Source organism: Callospermophilus lateralis, chromosome 9 (genome assembly GCF_048772815.1).
Source record: "Callospermophilus lateralis isolate mCalLat2 chromosome 9, mCalLat2.hap1, whole genome shotgun sequence".
Lineage (NCBI taxonomy): Eukaryota > Metazoa > Chordata > Mammalia > Rodentia > Sciuridae > Callospermophilus > Callospermophilus lateralis.
Genome location: NC_135313.1, coordinates 28,883,056 through 28,906,322, shown reverse-complemented (window position 1 = coordinate 28,906,322; position 23,267 = coordinate 28,883,056). Strand labels below are relative to the sequence as shown.

General features: G+C 36.2%; 1 protein-coding gene across 1 annotated transcript in view; it reads left to right on the top strand.

The window, feature by feature from the left end:
• Nucleotides 1-23,267, top strand: part of Adam23 (ADAM metallopeptidase domain 23) — a 164,565-nt gene that overhangs the window by 87,907 nt on the left and 53,391 nt on the right. Inside the window, exons 5-13 of the mRNA XM_076866096.2 lie at nt 145-227; nt 1,754-1,820; nt 5,921-5,993; nt 6,770-6,843; nt 8,465-8,530; nt 16,662-16,733; nt 19,083-19,246; nt 20,182-20,266; nt 21,211-21,301. Coding sequence (XP_076722211.1) covers nt 145-227; nt 1,754-1,820; nt 5,921-5,993; nt 6,770-6,843; nt 8,465-8,530; nt 16,662-16,733; nt 19,083-19,246; nt 20,182-20,266; nt 21,211-21,301 — 775 coding nt within the window. The remainder of the gene's footprint in view (nt 1-144; nt 228-1,753; nt 1,821-5,920; nt 5,994-6,769; nt 6,844-8,464; nt 8,531-16,661; nt 16,734-19,082; nt 19,247-20,181; nt 20,267-21,210; nt 21,302-23,267) is intronic.

The following is a 23,267-nucleotide window of genomic DNA, read 5'->3' as shown; positions in this document are numbered from 1 at the left end:
CTAGATTATTAATACATAGATTAATACATAGTGACCACACATTCCCATCTTTGTTTTTGTTCGTCTGTTATTGCTTTATAGAACCATCCAAAGGGTGATTTGCAGTGCATAAAATATGATCAGTCAAACTTTCTTCTTTTGTAGGGTGGAGAGCACTGTTACTACCATGGAAGCATCAGAGGTGTCAAAGACTCCAAGGTGGCTCTGTCAACATGCAATGGACTTCAGTATGTGGGGATCTCTTTGGACCCTCTTTCCCTCTAAGTTTGCTTTCATTGTTCACTCTTTCTATTTTTCCCCCCAGATATTTATTTTAGTAATCATCTGTGCCAGTTCCATGTTAGGGACTGGATATGGAGTAGTTCACAGGGATACAGAGTTTCTCTCTCTTTAAAAATTAGGGTTTGCAGAAGATCCAGAGATTAAACAAATGATTGCACAGGATGATATTTAATTACCATTTTGGTAGGTGCTATGAAGGGGAAGGACAGGAGCACATTAGCTCTTTTTTTTTTTTTTTTTTTTTTAGCTTCTGTTGCCATAACAAAAACCTCAAGATAACCAGTTTATAAAGAGAAAAGGTTCATTTTAGCTCGAAGTTTTGGAGGTTTCAGTCTAAGATTGATTAGCTCTATTGCTTTGTGCCTGTTTGGAGGTGGTAATCTCATGGTAGGAGCATGTGGAACCACAAAATTATTTATCACATGAATACGAGGAAAACAAGAGAATGAAAATGGTCCTGGGATCCCCCGTGTTCTCAATGACCTACAGACCTTCCACTAGGCCACACCTCTTAAAGGTTGTACCCCTCCCAGTGACACCATTCTAGGGATCAAGCCTTTGACATATGGGCCTTTGGGGAATATTCAGGGTCCAAGCAGGAGGGATAAAGAGTGACTGAGCTCAGTTCAGGCAGGTTCCCTGAGGCATATTCCAGAGGATGCAGCAGCCGTTGGATCAAACCTATGTATGGCTAGGAGTTAGCCAGGCAAGGGTGGAACGATAAAGAGAGGAACTCGTGTCTTGAGTTAGAGGCAGGCTCTAAAAAACCATCTGAGAGCACTTTTGGACCCAAACACAGTAGCACCTCATGTGAACATTTAGTTCAACCATGTGATGAGAAAGGCTTTTGAGATGTGTTTTTTTTTCATACTTTATATTAAAAACCTCATGTCTGTCATAATTAACTATGATGTAAATGACACAATTGTACTGCTTGATGGAAATGTACTCACCATTTACAAGCATAAGTGTACGTCTGCTTTCCTCTTCAAAATCAGATGGTTCTGGATGATTCTATTTTTTTTTTTCTATAAATGTCATTATTTGCACCATGTTTGGATGATTCTTATATGAGGACCTGTCATTTCTCTTCTAGATGACACTGGATTTGCAAGCTAAGAAATTTGTACAAGTTGTACACGATTCTAAAATAACCTGAGATACTGCCACCACAGGAGTCATCCTAGATTAATGTTCTCATCAGCCCATTTGCTCTTAGAAACTAATTCTACCAGGAATAATTTTTTTTTTCTCTTGGTGGGCGTTTTTCCACTTCTTGTAGCCTGTGTGCTATCTAGCAGAGGGACACAGTGGGATTCTATACAGATATGTGAATTGAATTTGGAACAGTTATAAAGGTGTTGGTTTAGATGCACTCTTTATTTTGAGGGCACCATTAGGAAACTGACTTTTTATTTCTTGCCATGCGGTATTCGCTCATTCTCTCCTTCTGTGGATTCTCTTGTTACAGTGGGATGTTTGAAGACAGTACCTTCGTGTACATGATAGAGCCGCTGGAGCTGACTCATGACAACGAGGTGAGCCTGATTGCCATGGGGCATCAGTTTCCCTGTGGTGTTTCACTTTTTCAGCATCTTTGCCTTCAAGCAGTAAGAGAAAATGTAGATTTCAAAGTGTGCTTATCCATATTACCTTATTTCTAACTTAGAAGGGTCCCATGAGTTTTAAAGCTTACATTGCATGTGCCGTGCCAACATACCAATAAGGGATAATCAGAGGCATGCAGCTAGGGTTTTCTGTAGCCCAGGCCAGTTTCTTCTAGTCCACCATGAGGTCAGGAGTCGTTTTGTTTTGCAGTAGCCCTGCTCCTGCAAAATGAAATGGTATCCAACTTCCCTCTCACAGTCTCCTTTAGATAATTGTGGTTCTAACCATGTACTTAATTTCTGCTCCCTGGAAATGAGGGAATTTGATTATATGATACAAAATGTAAGTTTCAAGATAGGGAAGAAAATAATGTTAGTCATGGGCACACCAGTGTGACCTAGATAAGAAATCACATAATCTTGGTCATGTGGCTCACTAATAGAATGTGACCAAACCTAAAAGACATCAAATAGTGTATGGAGGGTGTTACTACTTGCTGGGAACTATTTTAGGTGTTAGGGATACATTAGTGATAAAATAGACATAGAACCTCAGCCTAATGGAGCTTCTAGTCTACAGGGGCAGATGGGAACACACAGGATGAACAAGTAATTACGTGTGGCATTTTAAATAATGATGCTTGCTAAGGAGAGAAAATGAAGCCAGGGAGAGAGGAGAGTTAAACATTATGTGCAGCGAGCAGGGAAGACCACATGGAGAAGGTGTTTTGAATAAAGACCTTAAGGAGATTAGAACATTCTAGGAGATGTGCAAATACAAAAGGCTGTGAAGCAGGAGTGAGCCTAATGTGTTCAGGGAGCTTTGGGGGACATGGTGAGGTTGGAGAGGACTGAATAGGGGGAAGTGGCAGGAGGCCCTGAAAGGTAACAGTAGGGAAGTCAGATCAGTGAAGAGGACTGATAAAGGAAAAAAAATAATATTTTGAGAGTGACAGAGTCCGAATATTGCAGTCATTTGTTGGGGAGCAGAAAACTTTTTTTTTTTTTTTAACTTAAAGTACACGGGAATATGGGATACCTTCCAAATCTGAGGCAGAAAAGTTACTAAATTGTAAATGGTTGCTATTTGAATAAACCTGTATCATTTTTTTAACCTAGTTACTTTCAAAGTTGCCAGATAGTAAAGAAAACGGAACCTAGATTAAGATATTTAGGTTAAGTAAAGTGTTATTCCCCTGACTCCATTTATAGACAAATAGTCCATATGCAGCAAAATTTTTGGACTCATTCAGGAAAAATAAAATCACTTTGATTTTTGGCTTTGATTAATGCCCTCTTATCCTAAAAACAAAACCCCAAAGAACAAACAATCCAAAATAATAATTCTCTAAGCCTTAGAGTTTTAAAAATATGTAAATGAGGCAATTTTACAATGCATCCCTAATAGGGTAATTTTGCAGATTCGGTGATTTAATAAATGTATGTTATGGTGCATGTTAAACTGCTGAAAAGGTTTGTGTGTATGTAAACTATGATTATCATAATGTTTAAAGAACTGTTTTCATGTTGTTAGGCCCATAATTATATAATACAGGAGCTGATTGTTACATGCTTATTATCTTCTCTTTTTGCCTGCCTTCCTACTGCCTGTCTTTTGTTCATGTAATGGTTTGTTCTCGTCCTCACCATAGGTAGAGGGAGAGGAACAGTGTTTGAAGCTTAAAAAATTGTGTTGCTGATCCAGTTGTGAATTTCATTACTCTAGATATCTTTTCACCTGTTATTAGAATCAAGTGTTTACTTGAATTTGGATTTCTTTTTTTTTTTCCACATTTTTTGTTTGTTTGTTCTTTTTAGATACACATGGCAGTGGAGTATATTTTAACCTATTATATATACATGGAGTATAACTTCCCATTTTTGTGGTTGTATTGGTGTGGAGTTACACAGGTCATATATTCATATGTGAACATGGGAAAGTTATGTCCGATTCATTCTACTGTCCTTCCTATTCCTATTCTCACTCCCTTCCCTTCATTTCCCTCTGTCTAATCCAATGAACTTCTGTTCTTCCTCCCCACCTGCCCTTATTGTGTGTTAGCATCCATATATCAGAGAGAACATTCAGCCTTTGGTTTTTTGGGGGATTGGCTTATTTCACTTAGCATGATAGTCCACTTGCATCCATTTGCTGGCAAATGCTATAATTTCATTCTTCTTTATGACTGAGTAATATTGAATTTGGATTTCTTTTATTTTTTGGTGGGGGGTACTGGGGATTGAACTCAGAGGTACTTAACCACTGAGCTACATCTCATCCCTATTTTGTATTTTATTTAGAGACAGGGTCTCACTGAGTTGCTTAGTGCCTGCCTGTTGCTGAGGCTAGCTTTGAACTTGCCATCCTCCTGCCTCAGCCTGCCAAGCCACTGGATTACAGGCATGTGCCACCATACCCAGTGAATTTGGATTTCTTTATGTTCATATTATTTTTATTAATTTTACTATGCTTTTTAATAAGTGATACAGAAAGGATATTTCCATTGGAAATTCATGTTCTATCACAAGGAAAGTATAAATAGTAAAATTCTTCATTATTTTCTTTTATGTAATCTGTGAAGAAGGCTCTCCTTTATAAATATTTTTCTGATTATTAAACTAATATAGGAAATTTGGAAAAGCAAAGGAATACTTAACTAAATAGTATCTATCCACCCTCAAAGATAACTTACCTTTATTTTTCTGTATAGATTTGTCCTATTTTTCAATGATATATTTCCAAACTTTTAAAAATAAATAGATTGGATAATGGTGATGATGATGATGTTTGTTGCTGTTGCTCTTTCTGGGACCCAACCCTGGGCCTCACCCTCTGCCACTGAGCTACATTCCCAGCCTTTGGATCATTATTTTATAATATAATTTAACTCGAGGTATCTCTGAGTCTCAATATCTTTACTTGTTAAATAAGGATAAAATATATACTATGTGTTCTTGTTAGGAATAAATTAGGTAATATGTTCTTAAACATTGCCTGGCATCTACTATCTTCTCAGTAAGGAAAGCTGTGTTAGTCAGTTTTTTGTCACTGGGACCAAAATACCCAACAAGAACAGCTTAGGGAGAGAAAGTTTATTTTGGCTCATGGTTCTAGAGGTTTAGTCTATGGTTGGCCAACTCTATTATTCTGATGAGATTGAACATCATGGCGGAAGGGTGCGATAAAAGAGCTCAATTCATGGCAGCCAAAAAGCAGAGGGATAGGGAAGGGCCACAGGGAAGCTGAACTCTTCTAGGGCATGGCCCCATTCACCTACCTCCTCTAGACACACCCCACATGCCTACAGTTACCACCCACTTCATGCCAGCTAGGATGGACCCATTAGGTGGCAGCACTCATAATCCAGTTATTTCACCTCCAGACATTCCTGCAATTAATGCACAAGCTTTTGGGGGACACTGCATATCCAAGCCATAACAAAAGCTAATAGTAATAGTAATGGTAATAAATCATTCATAAAAGTGTAATTTATAGGCCAAACGACATGAGTATTTTCAAGGTTTCTGATAGACATTGTTAAATTTTCTCTGAAACTATGATACCAATTTCCTTCCACAAACAATGTGTGAAGAATGCTTTTTCCTTGCAACAATAAATAACTATGGATATCACAATTTTTAAATCTTTACTAACTTGATGGTAAAAATTGGCATATCATTCATTTTAAATTTAGGTTTTAAAAGAATATTAAAATACTTAACATTCAGCATTTTCATATGTTTATTGACCCTTTGTGTTTATTTCTTGAGAATTTCCTTCTCATAGCTTTGAAGAAGGTAAGGCCTAAAAAATAAGCTAATAAAGCTCTGCTTTTATCTAAATAGGGATATTGGAAGATGCTTTATTTTATTTAAAATTACCATTTCAATGAGACATATACTTTTCATTTTTGATAGCTTAAAGTTTGACATCAGAGAAAAGATGGACATCAGAGAAAGTTTTCACACCATTCCATAATAACTTGTTCACATCTTGCTTTTTTTATTGCCTACCATTGTTTTCATTTCAGAAAAGCACAGGTCGACCACATATCATCCAGAAAACCTTGGCTGGACAATATTCCAAGCAAATGAAGAATCTCAGTAAGTTTTATTTAAAATAGCCATTCTAGTTTATGTGGTTGGAGTTGTGACTTGGTGGAACTCTGCAGATACGCAGGCCAGACACGCAGGCTTGCTGGAAAGTGGAATTACTCTGAGTTCTCGGGGTGAGACTGTGGAAGGCAGTGGAGTGAACCGAGAGTCATTTTGATAGAAAAACTGAAATATAAACCCCTGGGGTAAAACTGCACTGGGAACCAGAGAATGTGATCGAACTGAGAAAAGAGATTCACACCAAGACCCATCCTTAAATTTTCCTAATGTGCATCTCTTTGTCCAACTCTTATCACCTCCCTCTTAGGCTCTGCTTCTGAGGCATCGCGAGCGTGCTCATGTTGGCAGAGGCTGCTTTTGAATTTGTGGGGTTTCGTGGTGCTATTCCTGTATATTAGTGTCAGAAGTCTTTAATAATTTATGCAAAAGCTTATATCATACATTATGTTTAATTCTAAAATGAATGAAGCATAGTAGAATTCTCTCAGATGTTCAGATATTATCATGTGGTTGTAGGCCAAATATACATCTTCTAGTGAATCTTGAACACCCTGTTTTTCATGATGTTTGGAAAAAAACACATGTTTGAACTCTCTTTTTGGCCATGAGGGTGTGAAATGTTTAATGAACAGTCTACTCTTTTTCTCCGTAGTTTATCCCATTTTTGTGATGACTTATCAAGCTGCTCTTCCTTCACATATTTTGAAAACATCCACTGGAATGCAGCCAAGCATAATTTTGGTGTTCATTTTTCTCTTACACAGGTACAGAAGGCAACGACCAGTGGCCCCTTCTGTCTGAATTACAGTGGCTGAAAAGGAGGAGGAGAGCTGTGAATGTGAGTCTGACTTTGAGCCACTCGTGGGGCTGTCTACCTTAAGTTGTGCGCCTGTCCTGTGCAGTAGCTGTGTCCCTAGAACAGTTTTGATTTGGGAAATTTTCTCTTCAAAGCATTACATGAAGGAGAAAACCCCATGACTTAAGCCTTATCAGCATGTGGCTTTTTATATATCCCTCCCTGTTAGTGATTCAAACTGATTTGTGTCCTATGAACCCCCAATGTTATATAAATGTATTGGTTTTGCTCTATTTCAAAGTATCTTCTAAGGAAAATCATAGTATTTTTTTTTCTGTTGAAGGTACAGGAGGATTTCTTGCAGGTTGGGCTGGAGGTGATATGGCTTATATAGCATCACATAAAACATTTTTGTCAACAAAAATGCAGGAAGAGTTAGGTTTTGAAACATTGTCTAATTATGTTTATGTGTATTTCTTACAAATTAAGAACTTAGTTATACCAAACTTTGAAGCTGGATGTGTTTTTTTCAGAAAAGAATGGAATGAATCTATTTGAAACACTAGTGATATGACAGTTACTAAATAATTACATGATGAACTATTGTATACCTCACACATATTGATAAATATAGAGGGGTTTTGTATCTGAAATTATGTTCCTCGTCTTTTTCATAATAGATTAGAAAGCCATAATGATGGGGACTGTTTAGTAATTACATGGTGGGTGCCATGTAACCGAGAATTAATTCCACAGCTTATAGATTGCATGGTAATTTACTAGATAACTTAATGGGTAATTATAGTGAAAATTGCACATTTTAGATAACGTTTTCCTGAATGAATTTTTTTTTTGTGAAAAAATTAGACCACCAGCCCTCAAAAACTTAGTTCAAGGTTAAAGCCTTTCTTTTATGAGCCTGTGTTGGTATTATGGTGATTATAGATACACACTTTTTATTCTTAGAAATTTCTTTGTAGTTACTCTTGAAGAGGCTGTTGGCAGTAGCATATTATATAGGCTTTGCTTTCCCTATGGTCTACCACTTAATTGATCAATGACTGTGTATGAAAAATAAATAAGTCTAAACGAGGGCTTACTCTTAAAAGATTTTCTGGCAATAATTAGAATTTAGAAGAATTTAGAATACAATGATTTTCAATGTTTGTTCCTTCCAGAAGTTGTGTCATTCAGAACTGGTACATTATTATTAGAATCGCACTCCAGAGAAGCTAATGTTTCTGTTTATCTAAATAGATACTGTTTCAGATATTCTGGGAGGTAATTATAATTTGTTATCCATATGAAATGAATTTTAAGTTGATTCTCTTTGAAACTTTAAGTAGATTGAATATTTTTGATTACATTTTAATGCCAAAGAAATTGATAATTTACTAATTTTGATAGAATTGTGCTATACATTATTGTATGGAATAATTTTGTATTTAAAGCCATCTAAAACTAAAATGGGCTCATGATAAGGAGAGACAGTGAAATATGGTTCCTTTCTGAATACTGGAGTGTTTAACAATACTTCATAGTCACCTATAAAAATTTTTTTCCTTGACCAATTTCCAGATTTCTGATAGAGTTCTCTACAACTAAGCATTAGAGAAATTTTGTGTCAACCATTATTCTTATCAAATATTTTTATTTTTAACAGCCCTCTCGTGGTGTATTTGAAGAAATGAAATATTTGGAGCTTATGATTGTTAATGATCACAAGACGGTAAGAATATAGAATCACCAAGTTTTATACCCAATAGCTTACTTGAGACTGAGTACATTTGTTAATTACTAAAACCAAGATATTTAGACATTTTACTTTTTTGGAGCATTAAAAGACTTCATTTCTTGGTATTTGGAGACACTGACTGGGTTTTATAGAATTTCCACAACTCTAAACTTTTCCTCTATTTAATAGTGATTATAATGGATAGATTTAGCTATGTGACATCTTTCACTTGACTTTACTAAAAAGTCTCCTTCCTGCTGGGCGTGGTGGTGCAAGCCTATAATCCCAGTGGCTAGGGAGGCCGAGGCAGGAGGATGGCGAGTTCAAAGCCAGCCTCAGCAAAAGCAAGGAACTAAGCAACTCAGTGAGACTCTGACTCTAAATAAAATACAAAATAGGGTTGGAGATGTGGCTCAGTGGTTGAATGCTCCTGAGTTCAATCTCTGGTACAAAAAAAAAAAGAAAAAAAAAGTCTCATTTCCTACTTTCTTCATCTATGCCTTTGAACACTGCTTTCTATTCTATTTCTTGCCTTTGTTCTGCTAATGTGTTATTTTTAGCTTATTATTTGTGAATAAATGTAATAAATAAGCAAGTATAATAAAGATCTATCTAAAGAGACTATCTGAACCAATGAATTATTTCACTGAACAATGGAAAGCTGAATAATCTCTGTTGTTAGCTCTGTGGAAGTAGAGTATCTTTGGATGTGTCATTTCAGTAACACTTAAAGGAAATATGAGAAACAACCATCACCCTCCATTTACCTCTCTTCAAATTGAAGTCAAAACTCTTAACTGTACTCTACCTAACCATTTCCTTGATAAAATGCCTGGGTGAAAGCCCAGGACTCGAGGAAGACCCTCTAGGCTCCTATGTCCAGTGGTATGTGATAAATTGTAATACCCAGTTCCCGGGCAAAAAGCACTGATTTACATAACATTTGCTGATCTCCATAATGTAAATAAATAGTCAGACTTTGGTTGACTTCAGGCTATCAAGGTGAGATCATTAATTGAAGGGAGCTGGGAGAGGTTGGGTCCAGGTGGCTCTTGTGTGCTGCTGGGCGCTGGCGTCAGCACTACTCCACTCCCCTAACTGTTTAGGCCACTGTTATTTCTGTCATAGTTATGTAATTTAATTCTAAAAATTGCATATGTTAAGAGTACTTGTTTTTATGAAAATGAAGTTGCCTTTATGGAAAGACTTTATAAAGATGAGAATCTTTTAAAAAATGTTTGAAAGTCAGATACGAGTAAAAACCTTGTAAAAGGTAGGAACAAAAATTCAGATTGCTTTGCACATATCTTTAAGTCTTTATTTTACTCTAACTAAAACCAATGTTAGATTAGTCGATTATATGATAATGTTGTTTCTTGCTAAAGTGACAACTTGAAGTTCCAATTAGTAGACCCTACTTGAGAACTCCTTAAAGCTTGTATTTTTTAAAAAATGACTTATATTTAAACTTTTGGGTCTCCTATTTAATGGATGTTTAAATTAATTATCAAATAACAATTCAGTTGTATTGAATATGAAGTTTTCCATAGAATTTCTCTTAGTTTTGTATGTGGATTTATTTTCTATGCCAGTAGGCTTTAAATACATTGCTTGAGATATGACAGTTAAGAACCAGAATTTGGGCCTGAGATTGTGGCTCAGTGGTAGAGCACTTGCCTAGCATGCATGAGGAACTGGGTTCGATTCTTAGCACCACATACAAATAAATGTCCATCAACAACTTAAAAAATTAAAAAAAGAGAGAGAATCAGAATTTATCAGACTTACATACAATTCAGAAGTGGTCTTCCCTGGTGAGAAGGAAAACCAGATATGTAGGCAGTGATTTCAGGTAATAGAGACTAAAATATGAGCTTCTGTAGGAACTTAACAAGGTAATCTTCTCATCTAATTATTTTTATTGATTGGAATACTGAGATTTTTTTTCCAGCAACTTCTCAAATCTGAGCACTGTGGCATGTTTTTTGAACTTATGGCTTTAGAAGCCTACGCTTGCCAGCCACAGTAGTGCATGCCTATAATTCTAGTGACTCTGGAGACGGAGGCAGGAGGATCACAAGTTCAAGGCCAGCCTCAGTAATTTAGTGAGAGCCTAAACTACCTACCATAGCAAGAACCTGTGTCAAAATAAAAAATAAAAAGGGTAGCTGGGGATGTAGCTCAATCTTCTGCTACCTTCCACCTGCCAACAAAAAGCCTAAGTTTTCCCTAAAGCCCCATTATGCAAATACTTTTAAAGCAGTGTATATAATAATTAAAATGTATGTAATTCCTTTTATTGTACAAAGTACATTCTTAAATAATCAGTAATCTATGTAATCGGTTCTCAAACCTTGACTTGCAATTCCAAATCTCTTGTTCTACCATACTATGTATAAAAAGTACACAAGGCTGTCAATCAGAGAGTAGCTTTCAGTAACTCTACAACATAGAAAACTTAAAAAAAATTAGATATTGTATATATTAAATTTATTCATTTAGTTTTTGAGGTTCTGGGAATTGATCCCTGAACCTAGTGCATGCCCTCAGATGCACTACGCCACTGAGCTATGCCCCTAGCTGCCCTGAATTTATTTTTTTCATCTTTTAAAATGTTGAACATTTGTATAATCATCTTTTTTATTTATAATTTTTTTAGTTGTAGTTGGAGCCAATACCTTTATTTTATTTATTTGTATGTGATGCTGAAGATAGAACCTAGTGCTTTGCACATGCTAGGCGAGCACTCTACCACTGAATCACAACCCCAGCCCCTATATAATCTTATCTTTATCTTACATGTAATGAAATAGCACTCTTAAAATGTTGCTTTATACATAGAAAACTTCTGATAAAGTTACCTTTTACGGCTATCACTTTTTTTTGTTCAAAATTCAAATTTTTACCAATAAATATTGGTAATTCATCTTATTTTAATTATTATTAAAAGGGTAAAGGCTGAAAATTGAATATTTTCATGAATATTTTCTAAAAATATTTTCTTAGTTGTAAATGAACACAATACCTTTGTTTTAGTTATTTTTATGTGGTGCTGAGGATCGAACCCAGGGACTTACACATGCTAGGCAAGCACTTTATCTGTTTTTAAAACCAGAAATAAAGAACTGTAATGTGAACTGATATATAGAGGAAATACATGTTAATTTTTTTTCAAAGCTTCTGGTTTGGGGTGGAAATAATGCCTGAGGTAGAAAGAAATTACTTAAGATGTTTTCTAGTCTTTAAAGAAATATTACTTCTAGAATAACAAAACTAAATATTATTCTTTTTCTTCAAGAACATTACATTCTACTGTAATTCCACATTTGATAGTCCCAAATGAGTGTGTCATTTTATAAGAATATTTTTCTTTTTAGAAAAAGATCCCTTTTTGAGGTGAAAATAGTTTTTAAATATGATTGCCACAAAGAGGTAGTAAATTAAAAAACATGGATTGGAGTACTTAAATTCCCATGTTGAAAGTGAAATTGAAGCAGAATATCTGATCCATCTATTTTTTTTAATGTCTAGAGATTTGCCATTGGGATTTAGAATAATCATCCCACGGAAAACACTCATCTTACAATGTTTACTGTGTGAGGCAGCAGTTACCTGATAACTCTTACCTTAGGGTTGAAAATAGTTCGAATTTAAATTTTTTTCAAAAGGCAAATCTCTTAAGGTTTCATTTGTTCAGGAAGTAAAAGCAAATTTACCAGTTTAAATGTAAATTGTTTTCAGTGATCTGAAAACGTAAAGGTACATTTTATCATAATAGGAGACTGAACATTTTTCTTTATTTGCGAAATTAGTTCTCATTCATGCAGGAAATAGAAACATTTTGCCTATATTTGCATTCAAGCTTACCTCTAATTCACAGTAACCTAATATTGACTGCCTGAAAAATGTACATATCTTATTTGGAGCAGGCATCACACTATCAGAGGCTTTCAATTAGAAAGAAAAATCCATCAATTTCGTAGAAAGCATCTTAGTACCTGGATGGCGGAACCTAATTTGTGCCAATTACAGCTTTGATAAGAGTCTATAAACATCTCTTTGAACCACTTAAACTAAAACTAAATATTACAAACCCTATTCTAAGAGAAAATTGGTTGAGATATTTTAAAGTGCATGAAAATCAAGTGTTTTGCTTCCATTTTTTTTTTTTTTTTTTGCTGTATTCTTAAGTGGGAGCCAATAAGTGCAAATGGGTGATGATAATTCAAATATTTTTTAATGTATAGCTCGTTTAGTTTCCCCTACTTTAAAAGCACCATAATTTATATGTACCTAAAAATTACAAATTCTCATCAGTAATTATGATTTGTTGGGAATATATATGAACCTATTTAAAAATAATTGTTAACTGAACAAGTTTATCCTCTCTTAACCTGGAGTGGGCTTTGAATTTCAACCATGTGATCTTAGATGAGTTATTTGGGGATAATAAAATTAATTTCATAGAGTTTTTTTTTAAATTTATTTAAAAAATTTTTTTTTAGTTGTAGTTGGACACAATACCCTATTTATTTATTTATATGTGGTACTGGGGATCGAACCCAGGGCCTCGCACGTGCTAGGCGAGTGCTCTACCACTGAGCCACAACTTCAGCCCCCTTTTATAGAGTTTTGAGGAGCAAATAATGGTTGTAGGAGAAACTCTTATCATAGTTCCTAATAAATTCTAGGTGCTCAATTAAATAGTGCTTCAGGTTAATAAATCTAGTGGTCACTGTTCTATCTTTATTTTACTCCCTCAGCAACATTAGACAAAATTACTCTCTTTTATTGAAACATTTTCTTCCTCTCTCGTCGTCTATGACATGACAGCTCTTCTACCTCAGTGGCCATTTCTTTTAAATCTGACTCCTAGAATCCTGGGAGTGCCCCAAGGCTAGGTTCAGCGCTCCCATTCCATACTCCCTGAGTGACAACTTCTAGCCTCAAGGCTTTAAATAGTATCATGACTTTAAATTCTTAACTCTCTACTTTATATTTCTAGCCTTCTGAATTCCATGCTTCTGCGTCCAACTGCCTGCTAGACATTTGTACTTCAATACTGAGTAGGCATTGGGCTGGGGATGTGGCTCAAGCGGTAGCGCGCTCGCCTGGCATGCGTTCGGCCCAGGGTTCGATCCTCAGCACCACATAAAAACAAGGATGTTGTGTCCACCGAAAACTAAAAAATAAATATTAAAAGTTCTCTCTCTCTTAAAAAAATTATATATATATATATATTTTGAGTAGGCATCGCCCATTTAACACCTCTCAACCAAAACCTGAAGGGTTTATGTGTGTGGAAAACTTAATCCCAATATTCACGCGTCAGTGGTATTTGGAGGTAGGGCCTTTGGGAAGCAATTAGGGGTTAAGTGAAGTCATGAGGGCTGCCCCCTCCCCCAATGGCATTAGTGGCTTCCTAAGATGGGGTGGAGGGACTGGAGCTGGTGTGCTTACTCTCTCACCATGTGGTGTCCTCTGTTGTTATGATGTAGCAACAAGGCCCTCACCAGATGATGGACAGGTGCAGGAACCACGTGCTCAGGAAGTCTCTCTTCTCTCTATATCAACTCAGGCATTTAGTTGGACCACAGAACATAGACTCAGTTTCCTAATCCTAAACTTCTCTTTCCTACTTTCATTATCTAAAAAAAAAAAAAAAAAAAAAAAAAATCTTTTAAATTGGTTCTTCTTAGTTATGCATGACAATAGAATTCATTTTGATAAAATTATATAGGTATGGGTTATGTCTTATTCTAATTAGGAACCCATTCTTGTGGGTGGGGACACAGTGGTGGGATTCACCTAGGTGTTTGCTATCACAGTTTCCCATCTATTCAGGTTCACAGCCTGTGCCATCTTTTCTTCCTGTCCTGACTCACCTTCTACATCCTTTGGACCTGCAGGTCTTGGCATTTCTACCTTCATAATGCTTCTCAAGGTCATCTACTTCTCTCTGCTACTGTCTGCTTTAATTACTTTTTATCTGGACCATTGCAGGTGAAAAGGGGACGGTTTCTCCAAAGCTCTGTCTGCTTCCATTCTTGATCTTCTCTAATTCACTCATCACACAGCAGGTTGAGTGATCTTTCTCAAAAGAAAATCAGAAACTTTAAAATTACAAATAAGAAATAAATGGAAAAAACATGGTGTTTGGTAGATTTTAAAAAGATCTTATTGGGGCTGGAGTTGTGGCTCAGCTGTAGAGAGCTCGCCTAGCACATGCAAAGCCCTGGGTTAGATCCTCAGCACTACATAAAAATAAATAAATTATATATATATATAATATTATATATACACACACACACACACACTTTAGTAGTGTTTTAAACTTGCAAGTCATGTTTTCTATGACCATTATGCTATAAAAAAGATATCTCTAAAATGGATAAATTGATATTCAGAGCAAGATAAAATTCTTCTTAACAGGTATGTAACACCACTGCTTTAGAATAGGTGTTACCTAATATTTTTCTGTTCTTTACGTGACATATGCTATTTAACCTCAAGATTTTTTGAAGTCTGCAATTCGTTAGCTTTTAGTAACTTCACATTGTGTGTAATCATCACTCTGTGTAGTTCTAACACATTTTCATCATCTCAAAGGAACTTAATATTGAGACTTTTCCTTTTACTCTTAAAAGGTATTTTTGAAAAATTTCAGCTTGTAGAATCTGCTGGGCAACTTAAAATGGCAAGCTATTTATAAAAATTTCTTTATACTAATTTGAAGTTTAAATCTGCTAAGATGTTTGAAAAATTTTAGATGAATGTGATATTTTATGACCCACTTATGTGCATACATTGAAACTTATTTTTAAAAGAATGCAATGAGACAGTTTGGGCCCAATTGTGATTCACAGTGGTAGTAATAACATGAACAATAGTAGGAATATTATACCAGTAGTTATGAATTAATGAACACTACCTATAGCAATATATGAATCAACTTATTACACATTTATCATGCAGCCTCTGTGTTCCCAGTGTTCTAAAAATAGGCATCAGATTTAATTTAAAAACACTTAGCCATACCTTTTTGTGGTTGTTATTGTTTCAAAACCATAGTCACAGGAGTTGAAAGAGAAAGAAATTAAGGGGGTCTGGCAAATCTGTAGGGTAAAGGAGAAAAAAGAATATCATGATTTCCCAATGTGAAAATATTTTAAATCTTTATGAAAGACACATTATTTTCATCATTATAATCGAAGACAGGTTTAAAAGACTTGTGGTACAAATCTGAATTTGAGTTTTTAAGTATATGTGCAACATGTGTATATGTTAAAAAATATGTATTAAATATATGTATCCCCCCACCCCCCGCAGAGTTATAAGTTATGATGGCCTCATGGACCAGTAGAGGGCATGGTTTTCCCATGGCAGACCTCAGCTTTCCAGTGTCCTCTTAATGACCTGTTCAGCAAAGTGCACTACTCCTGGCTAAAAGCATAGCCCTCCTGATGTTGTTGTAGAATGATTCTATTAATTTGCTTTTCTTTATTTACTTTAATAATCGTAAACGGCCATCAGTGCACTTTACTTTTATGTCTCCTATTGTCTGACTGCAAGCACTCAGAGGTGAAGGTTTCCTTTGGAGGTAACATTTCCTGTAGGGATCCTGGTTTCCATGTCATGGGCACTGTCTGAGGTGCTGCATGAGGAATTTTCTTGATTCATGTGTGGCCTTGAGTGTTAGGTGAGGGAAATGACCAATGAAGACTAAATATTTTGGTCTATGCCCTTTATAAACTGTGAAATGTCATTTCAGTGAAAACAAAGGGTTGAATTGGTAGACATTAAGACAATTAAAAATCTACTCTCAGGGATAAAGCTTCTCACACCTTTCCATCACCTAGAATATCCTGGTGGGTGTTTTGGAGTTTTATTGCCTAACACATACACACACACACACACACACACACACACACACAGAGAGAGAGAGAGAGAGAGAGAGAGAGAGAGAGAGAAACCACCATATTCAACATGGCACAAACCAAATTTTGTAATTTTGATGCTCATTTTTACTATTGTTAAGACATTTCTGCTTTCATGGAATTTTGAAATCTATCATCAAATTATAATTAGGCAGTGACTGATTTGGACGTCTTCTTTTCCCCCTCAGTATAAGAAGCATCGCTCTTCTCATGCACATACCAACAACTTTGCAAAATCTGTGGTCAACCTTGTGGATTCTGTAAGTACCCCAGTTTTCTTAAACCTATTTTAACAGAGATGGCACAGTTTATCTCTATCTCTGTTTGCTGACTTGTTTTCTTAGCTATTTCCTGGGCAAAAGTAAAAATGCAATCATTAAGTTTGTCTGGCTAAGAAATTTTAGGATAGTCTGCTTCAGAAGCAGTAGTGTTATCAGAGTTTCAGGGAGTTACTGAGTATTCTCAGAATTCCAAAGCTGCACTAGTATTGCTTCCTTTAAACCTCTATTTACTTATTTTTATTCATTATTATTCAAATTGTGTGTATTTATGGTGCAGTGTTATAATATGCTACATGTTTACAATGTGCAATGGTCAAATCAGGGTAGTTAGCATTTCTGTCTCCTTAAACATGTAACTTTTTTTTCTCTACCATATAATAAATGTATAGTCTTGCTTCTAAGCAATATCTAAACCTTAGTATCACCAGAGTCTATAAGGGACAAAAAACAATGGATAAAATTAGCTACCCTAAGGAGTAAAAATTATACTGACAAGTAGAACTTTGTTAATAACAGGTGAAGTTTTTCTAGAATATGTGGCGTTAGAAAAGAAGAACTAATAGATTGAGGCAGAGTGTGTTTGGAAAATATAGATAATAGAAAAAGGAATGTATGGGAACAAATTTATTACCTTAGTATTCTCATTAGTGTAATGTTTCAGACTTTATTTCTAGATGGCAGAATTAGGTGCAAGCCTCAAATAAAACTAATTTGAAATATATATATATATATATATATATATATATATATATATATATATATATATATATTCCTTGAAAGGCTTCTAATTCTTCAAATCCTTACTATTGATATGTCCCCCCCACCCCATTTTATGTTACAAAGAGTGATTGTTAAGATTTTCTTCCTTTTTCTGCTTTGGGTAGGAACTCTGTAGAGCTGGATATTAAGCATTCTGTTCCAATGAATAATTCAATTTGACTAGCATACATTAAATACAGCATGCTACTTTATATATTATAATGCAAAATGCTATTTTGTTCAGCTAAATGCATTTTTATCTGATATTTATTGTATGTTCCTTCTTAATAGTGAAAAAAAATCTCTTATAACTTGCCGAGCATCTAAGTGATATTTATTGACTCCAAGGAGCTGCCTTCTTTTCTGCCTTTTAAACAAACTAAGAACCTCCAGCCATATGAATTCTCATAACATACATTATGCATACCTAGCTTATGTTATGTGCCTGGTGGCCACTGAGGAAATGAATAATATGAATGGATGTGCATAGAATGTATAATATAAAGTTAAGCTTGAACCTCTGAGAGCCAGTGTACACCTGGTCGATTAATTTTAATTTCAGGTCTTGTCAATCTTCTTAGAGGAAAGTTGTTAAGTGAAAATGAAAAAGAGAATCATAAACACATCATTTTCCCTGAAAAACCTGTTTACTTGGTAGCACGTCTTTGTTAGTCATTTCAGCATGACTGAACAGAGTCACAACTTGCAAAGTGTCATTGCCATATAAGGTTCTGGAGCTGATCTCTAATTTTTAAAAGACATTACGCTTAAGTCAGTTTTGTGTAGAGTCGTGATAGCTTCAATTTGACAATGGCATCATGAGGGTCCCCTTCAGTGTGTTCACAGATCAGCCATTGTTTTCTTAATTCCTTGGCAAATAAGAGAAAATGGAAGCACTCACTGAAGTTGCTTAATTGTGTGAGTTATTGGGTTTGGGGGCCAAATATAGAGAAACAGAGGAGAAGGGTGACAGTCTAAATATTGGGAGTGATCCTCCCTGTGGCGAGGGTGAGGTGGCTGATATAAATCTGCTTTTTTCCTCTTCTGATCTCAGCTCTGTGATTGCTTCCTTGTATTATTTTACTTTTCATATAACATGGCTCCAAGGACAAGCCAGCCACTGTTCGTTGGCCTGTTCCAATCCTGCAGGAGTAACTGGTTATATTGCACTTAGAGTCACTCCGTCACACTCAGCCTGTTGCCTCCTACGAGGTTTGAAAGGGGATTTTTATGAACCCTGTTCTCAATTTATGTCCTGACTTTAGAATCTTGACAGCCCTACACCTGACTCTCTATACCCTCGTGCAATACTAGGCCACCAAATGTGCAGATCGGGTGGAAATAACCTTATATGAGATAAGGTGATGTGGGACTGACTTATATAGTTATTCTTTCTTTCTTTTTGCTCTTGGGAAAGAGAAAGGAAAAGCAGTTTCTCTGTGATGAGCTAATTCTGACCCCGTGTTCTCTCACCTCCCCCTTCCTGTCCTTCCGCTGACTCTGACTCACTGATAGTGCATGTTTGACCCAGTGTTTTCCTCCTGCACCTGTCCTGTTGTATACCCTTAGATTTACAAGGAGCAGCTCAATACCAGGGTTGTCCTGGTGGCCGTAGAGACGTGGACTGAGAAGGATCATATTGACATCACCACCAATCCTGTGCAGATGCTCCATGAATTCTCCAAATACCGGCAGCGTATCAAGCAGCATGCTGACGCCGTGCACCTCATCTCGTATGTACCTGTTTAGGCTTCTGTTATAGTCTTCAGTTTGACCTTTGTCTTTATTCCTTTGTGGTGTCAGTTAAATTATGTATCAGAAAATAGTGACTTGAACAGGACTGCTGTTGGTGCCCCTCTCCATTATCTAGGAAGCATAGAGGTAGGATCCCAGTGCTGGGATCCCAGTACTGGTTCCATGGCCATAAGCTCTACCTTCAGAGCATATAACTTCCATCCTCAAGGTCAAGTCACAACCCAAGATGGCTGCTGGTGCTCCAACCTTCCTTATGGGCAGTTGAGGCAACTTTTGTAAAGGACATTTCCTGAAAGTTTGCATGTGTCAATTTCACCAGCAAATCTTTTGCTAGATCTTAGTCACATGGCCAAAGAAGGCTAGGAAAAATGGTCTTTGATGAACCACCAAATAATATAATTGAGTTTCCTCACCAAGGAGGAGGAGTACTATGCTTTCATTCTTCCTGTAACAAGCAGTTACCTTCCTACTTATAGTGAAGACAGTCTTCTAACATTCTTCCTAGAATCAAACCAACCAGTGTACTCCTTATTCCCCCCATCTTCACCCTTTCTTTTCTTTTCTTTCAGTCTTTAATTATCAATTCATAATGATCAGTAATATTCTGTAGAACTACTAGATACTCTCTTCTAGAAAAGAATCCAGAGCTGTGGTCTGTTAATCTCTGTATCTTTAATTCCTGTGCTGGTACTTGATGCTTGCTTGGTGCTCAATTAATGCTGGCTCAACTGAGATTGTTTTATACACCATAAAGGTATTTTGTCAACATAAGTTTAAAGTGTATTTAAAATACCGTTTTTGTTTCCTAAGGAGGGTGGTTTTGGGGTGTTCAGTATAGGAGAGCAGACATGTTTAGGGAGCCATTATATGGGAGCCATTACATTGGTTTTCTAACAGCATTTTCTCCCTTAAGGCGCGTGACATTCCACTATAAGAGAAGCAGTCTAAGTTACTTCGGAGGTGTCTGTTCTCGCACAAGAGGGGTTGGTGTGAATGAGGTAAATTTTGTCAGTTTTCCTTAAGCAAAAATTTTTCTTTGCATATGCTCACTTTCTTCTTTAGGGCCAGTTTACATTCCTTCTCATGCTTGTTTTAAATTCTGGTGTTGAGAACGTGGCATGAGTGGCTTAGATTAATCCAAAATAGACGGTAGGATTCATGATGATATCCTTGGGGTATGATAATCATCGTTTTGCGTACTTATCAGGTAAATGCAAGCTGAAAACCAGCTTGGGAGGTTTTAGGTGACTATAGAGAAGATGTTACATTTTTATGAGCTTTTTAATCCTTTTCTTATAATTTTTAAAGTTACAGTATGCTCTTCTGTCCATGTTAGATTTAATTCATTTAAATCAAAGAATTTACAATAGTATTGTAGGTTTTTTTTCTCCCTATGCATATTTATTCATCTTTATACCTTCTACCTTCCAATCTGTAGAATGAATCAAAACAGATATTTTCTTAATATCATTGTTTATATTTTGATACCTTTATTTTTATAAAGAAGATTCTTAATTGGCCAAAGTACCTCAAAAAGCCTAACCAACTATATCTAAATTCTCATCAGTACTAGAATATGTTTTACCACGTTATCCCGATAGCCATCATTCAGTGGGGACCTCTCGCGACATAGTTGTACTAAGTTGAATTTATTCTTGGCTTGATATGGGCTGAGTCAGAAACTAGTTTTTTGGGACTTGTCATTATATTTCCATGATAGAGCTTGTTTTAAATGCCCTGAGAGTTCCTTCTTAGGAGGAAGGGCCTTTTGCTTCTTGGGCCTAGTTGCAGGGAAGAAGTGAGAGGGAGCATAGGCCATCTTTAGATGTTGTGAGGTTCTGCATAGGGAGTTGAGATGATATGTGGTAACAATTAAGAAATAATAACTAGCTTTGTGCACTCTCTCAAATGTTTCCCACACACTTTCAACTCTGAAAAACAGTATGGTCTTCCAATGGCAGTGGCACAAGTATTATCACAGAGCCTGGCTCAAAACCTTGGAATCCAATGGGAACCTTCTAGCAGAAAGCCAAGTATGTACATTGACCTTCTCACTCACTTTTGTGGGCCATTCTTCTGTATAATGCATGTCTGGGTAATACATATTTTTCATTCTGAAGCCATTATAAGTTTACCTGTATCATATCTCCTTCCTCTAAAACATTTTTAAAACAAGCAACTTAAGATAATTCTTAATCTAGTTCCCAGCTGGTGTTCCAAGATGGACACTACTGCAACTAAATATGGTGGAGGAAGGGGAGGGGAGGAGGCATGGGGGCAGGAAAGATGGTGGAATGAGATGGACATCATTACCCTAGATACACGAATGACTGCACATATGGTACAGTGCTACTTCATGTACAACCAGAGAAATGAAAAGTTGTGTTCCATTTGTGTACAACCAATCAAAATGCATTCTGCTGTCATATATACCTAATTAGAATAAGTAAATAAATTTAATTTTAAAAGAATTTTAAAAAAGATAATTCTTAATCTATTTGGGTTATAGAAATTTCCTCTTAATAATCCGTAAATCATACTCAGTTGCTCAGGACTTGAGTTGGCTCTTTTTCACATTGCAGAATTGCTACAATTAGGAGTGATGGATACTCCCATTCTGAGTTCTAACCAGCTGAGTATGGACACAAGATGCTCAATAAAAATCCATCACCAGATTGGTAATAGTATAGTTAGATTGGGAAATAGCTTACATCTGGAGTTAAAAAGGATCTCGCATTTAAACTTGAAATAAACTTACCTACCTAGTCACATCAGAAAAGTCGGAGAAAAAAGGCTCCCCTAGACACAGCCTGTCCCAGGCCTTTTAAGCTTGGGGCGGGTGAGATAGAACAGAATTCTCTCTGTTGGGCAGGCAGGTCCAAGATAGAGTCCATACAGGGTCTCAGATCCTTTCAATTAAAAAACCATGATGTTAGGCATCACTTTCTTCATCAATCAGATGCAAGACAGAAAGACAGGGCTGACTTACCCAGTGGGCTAAGTGTCTATGACCCATCATCATTTTAGGGGCTCAGGAAAATGTCTAATGTCTTTTAAAATTATAATAAAGCCCAACCTGAATTATATTCCTTTTTCTACCAACAAAATAGTAAAATATACTTTTAATACTTTTTTTTTTTTTTGTGGCAGAAGGCAAGTACCTATGGCCCACAAACATCATAATTGGTCTCTCTTGTGGAAAGAGAGAGACCAGTGTGTTCACTCATATTCACTTAGCTAGAAATTAAGTGGAATCCCCACTCCTCTGGGTAAATATGAGATACCAGGAATAAGAGGTCTTCCTTCCACCCCAATCTCCCCCCACAAAAAAAAGAAAAGGAAAAATCTACTGTGGAATTATATTACATTTTATACTTTTTTGGTCATTAATGCCTAATAGTATGAAAAAATGAAACAAAATATATACACCCATGTGCTTACTGACTCCTTTGATAGGTATCTTAAATATCAAATATCATAGTCATCACAGCTGTCTGGAGGCATTTTGCAAATCCCCATGAACTTTCTAATATCTTGCTCAAAGTATTTGCTTCTCCAAAGAAACACTCATTCCACATTAAAGGAATGTTTAGAATTTCATGAGCTGTCATGGAGACCTTAAAACCAGAAAGGTGTATAACTAGATTTATGGCCTTGTTTAAAATCCTAGAGGCTGGTGTCAGGGTCAGCTGAGAAGTATTACAGGGGTGGACAGGCCAAGGAAGTGGTTCATTCCTAATGTCCACCACGCTCCTTCCTGTCTACAGTTCTGGATTCTTTCGTGAAAAATGTTTGTTTAGGTAGCTAGTTCCTGAGTTCTAAGCTTTGAGTTTAAAAAAAAAAAAATCCATTTGGAAGTCTTTCTTTAAAAATATCATCACGATAGAAAAGAGAATAGAAAAAAATAAATGAAAGGAAGAGCCCATTTTAGTACCAGCATGTGGGTTTCTGATATGTCTATTAAACTTATGATTGGTCTTTAAGTGATTATGTGCGTGT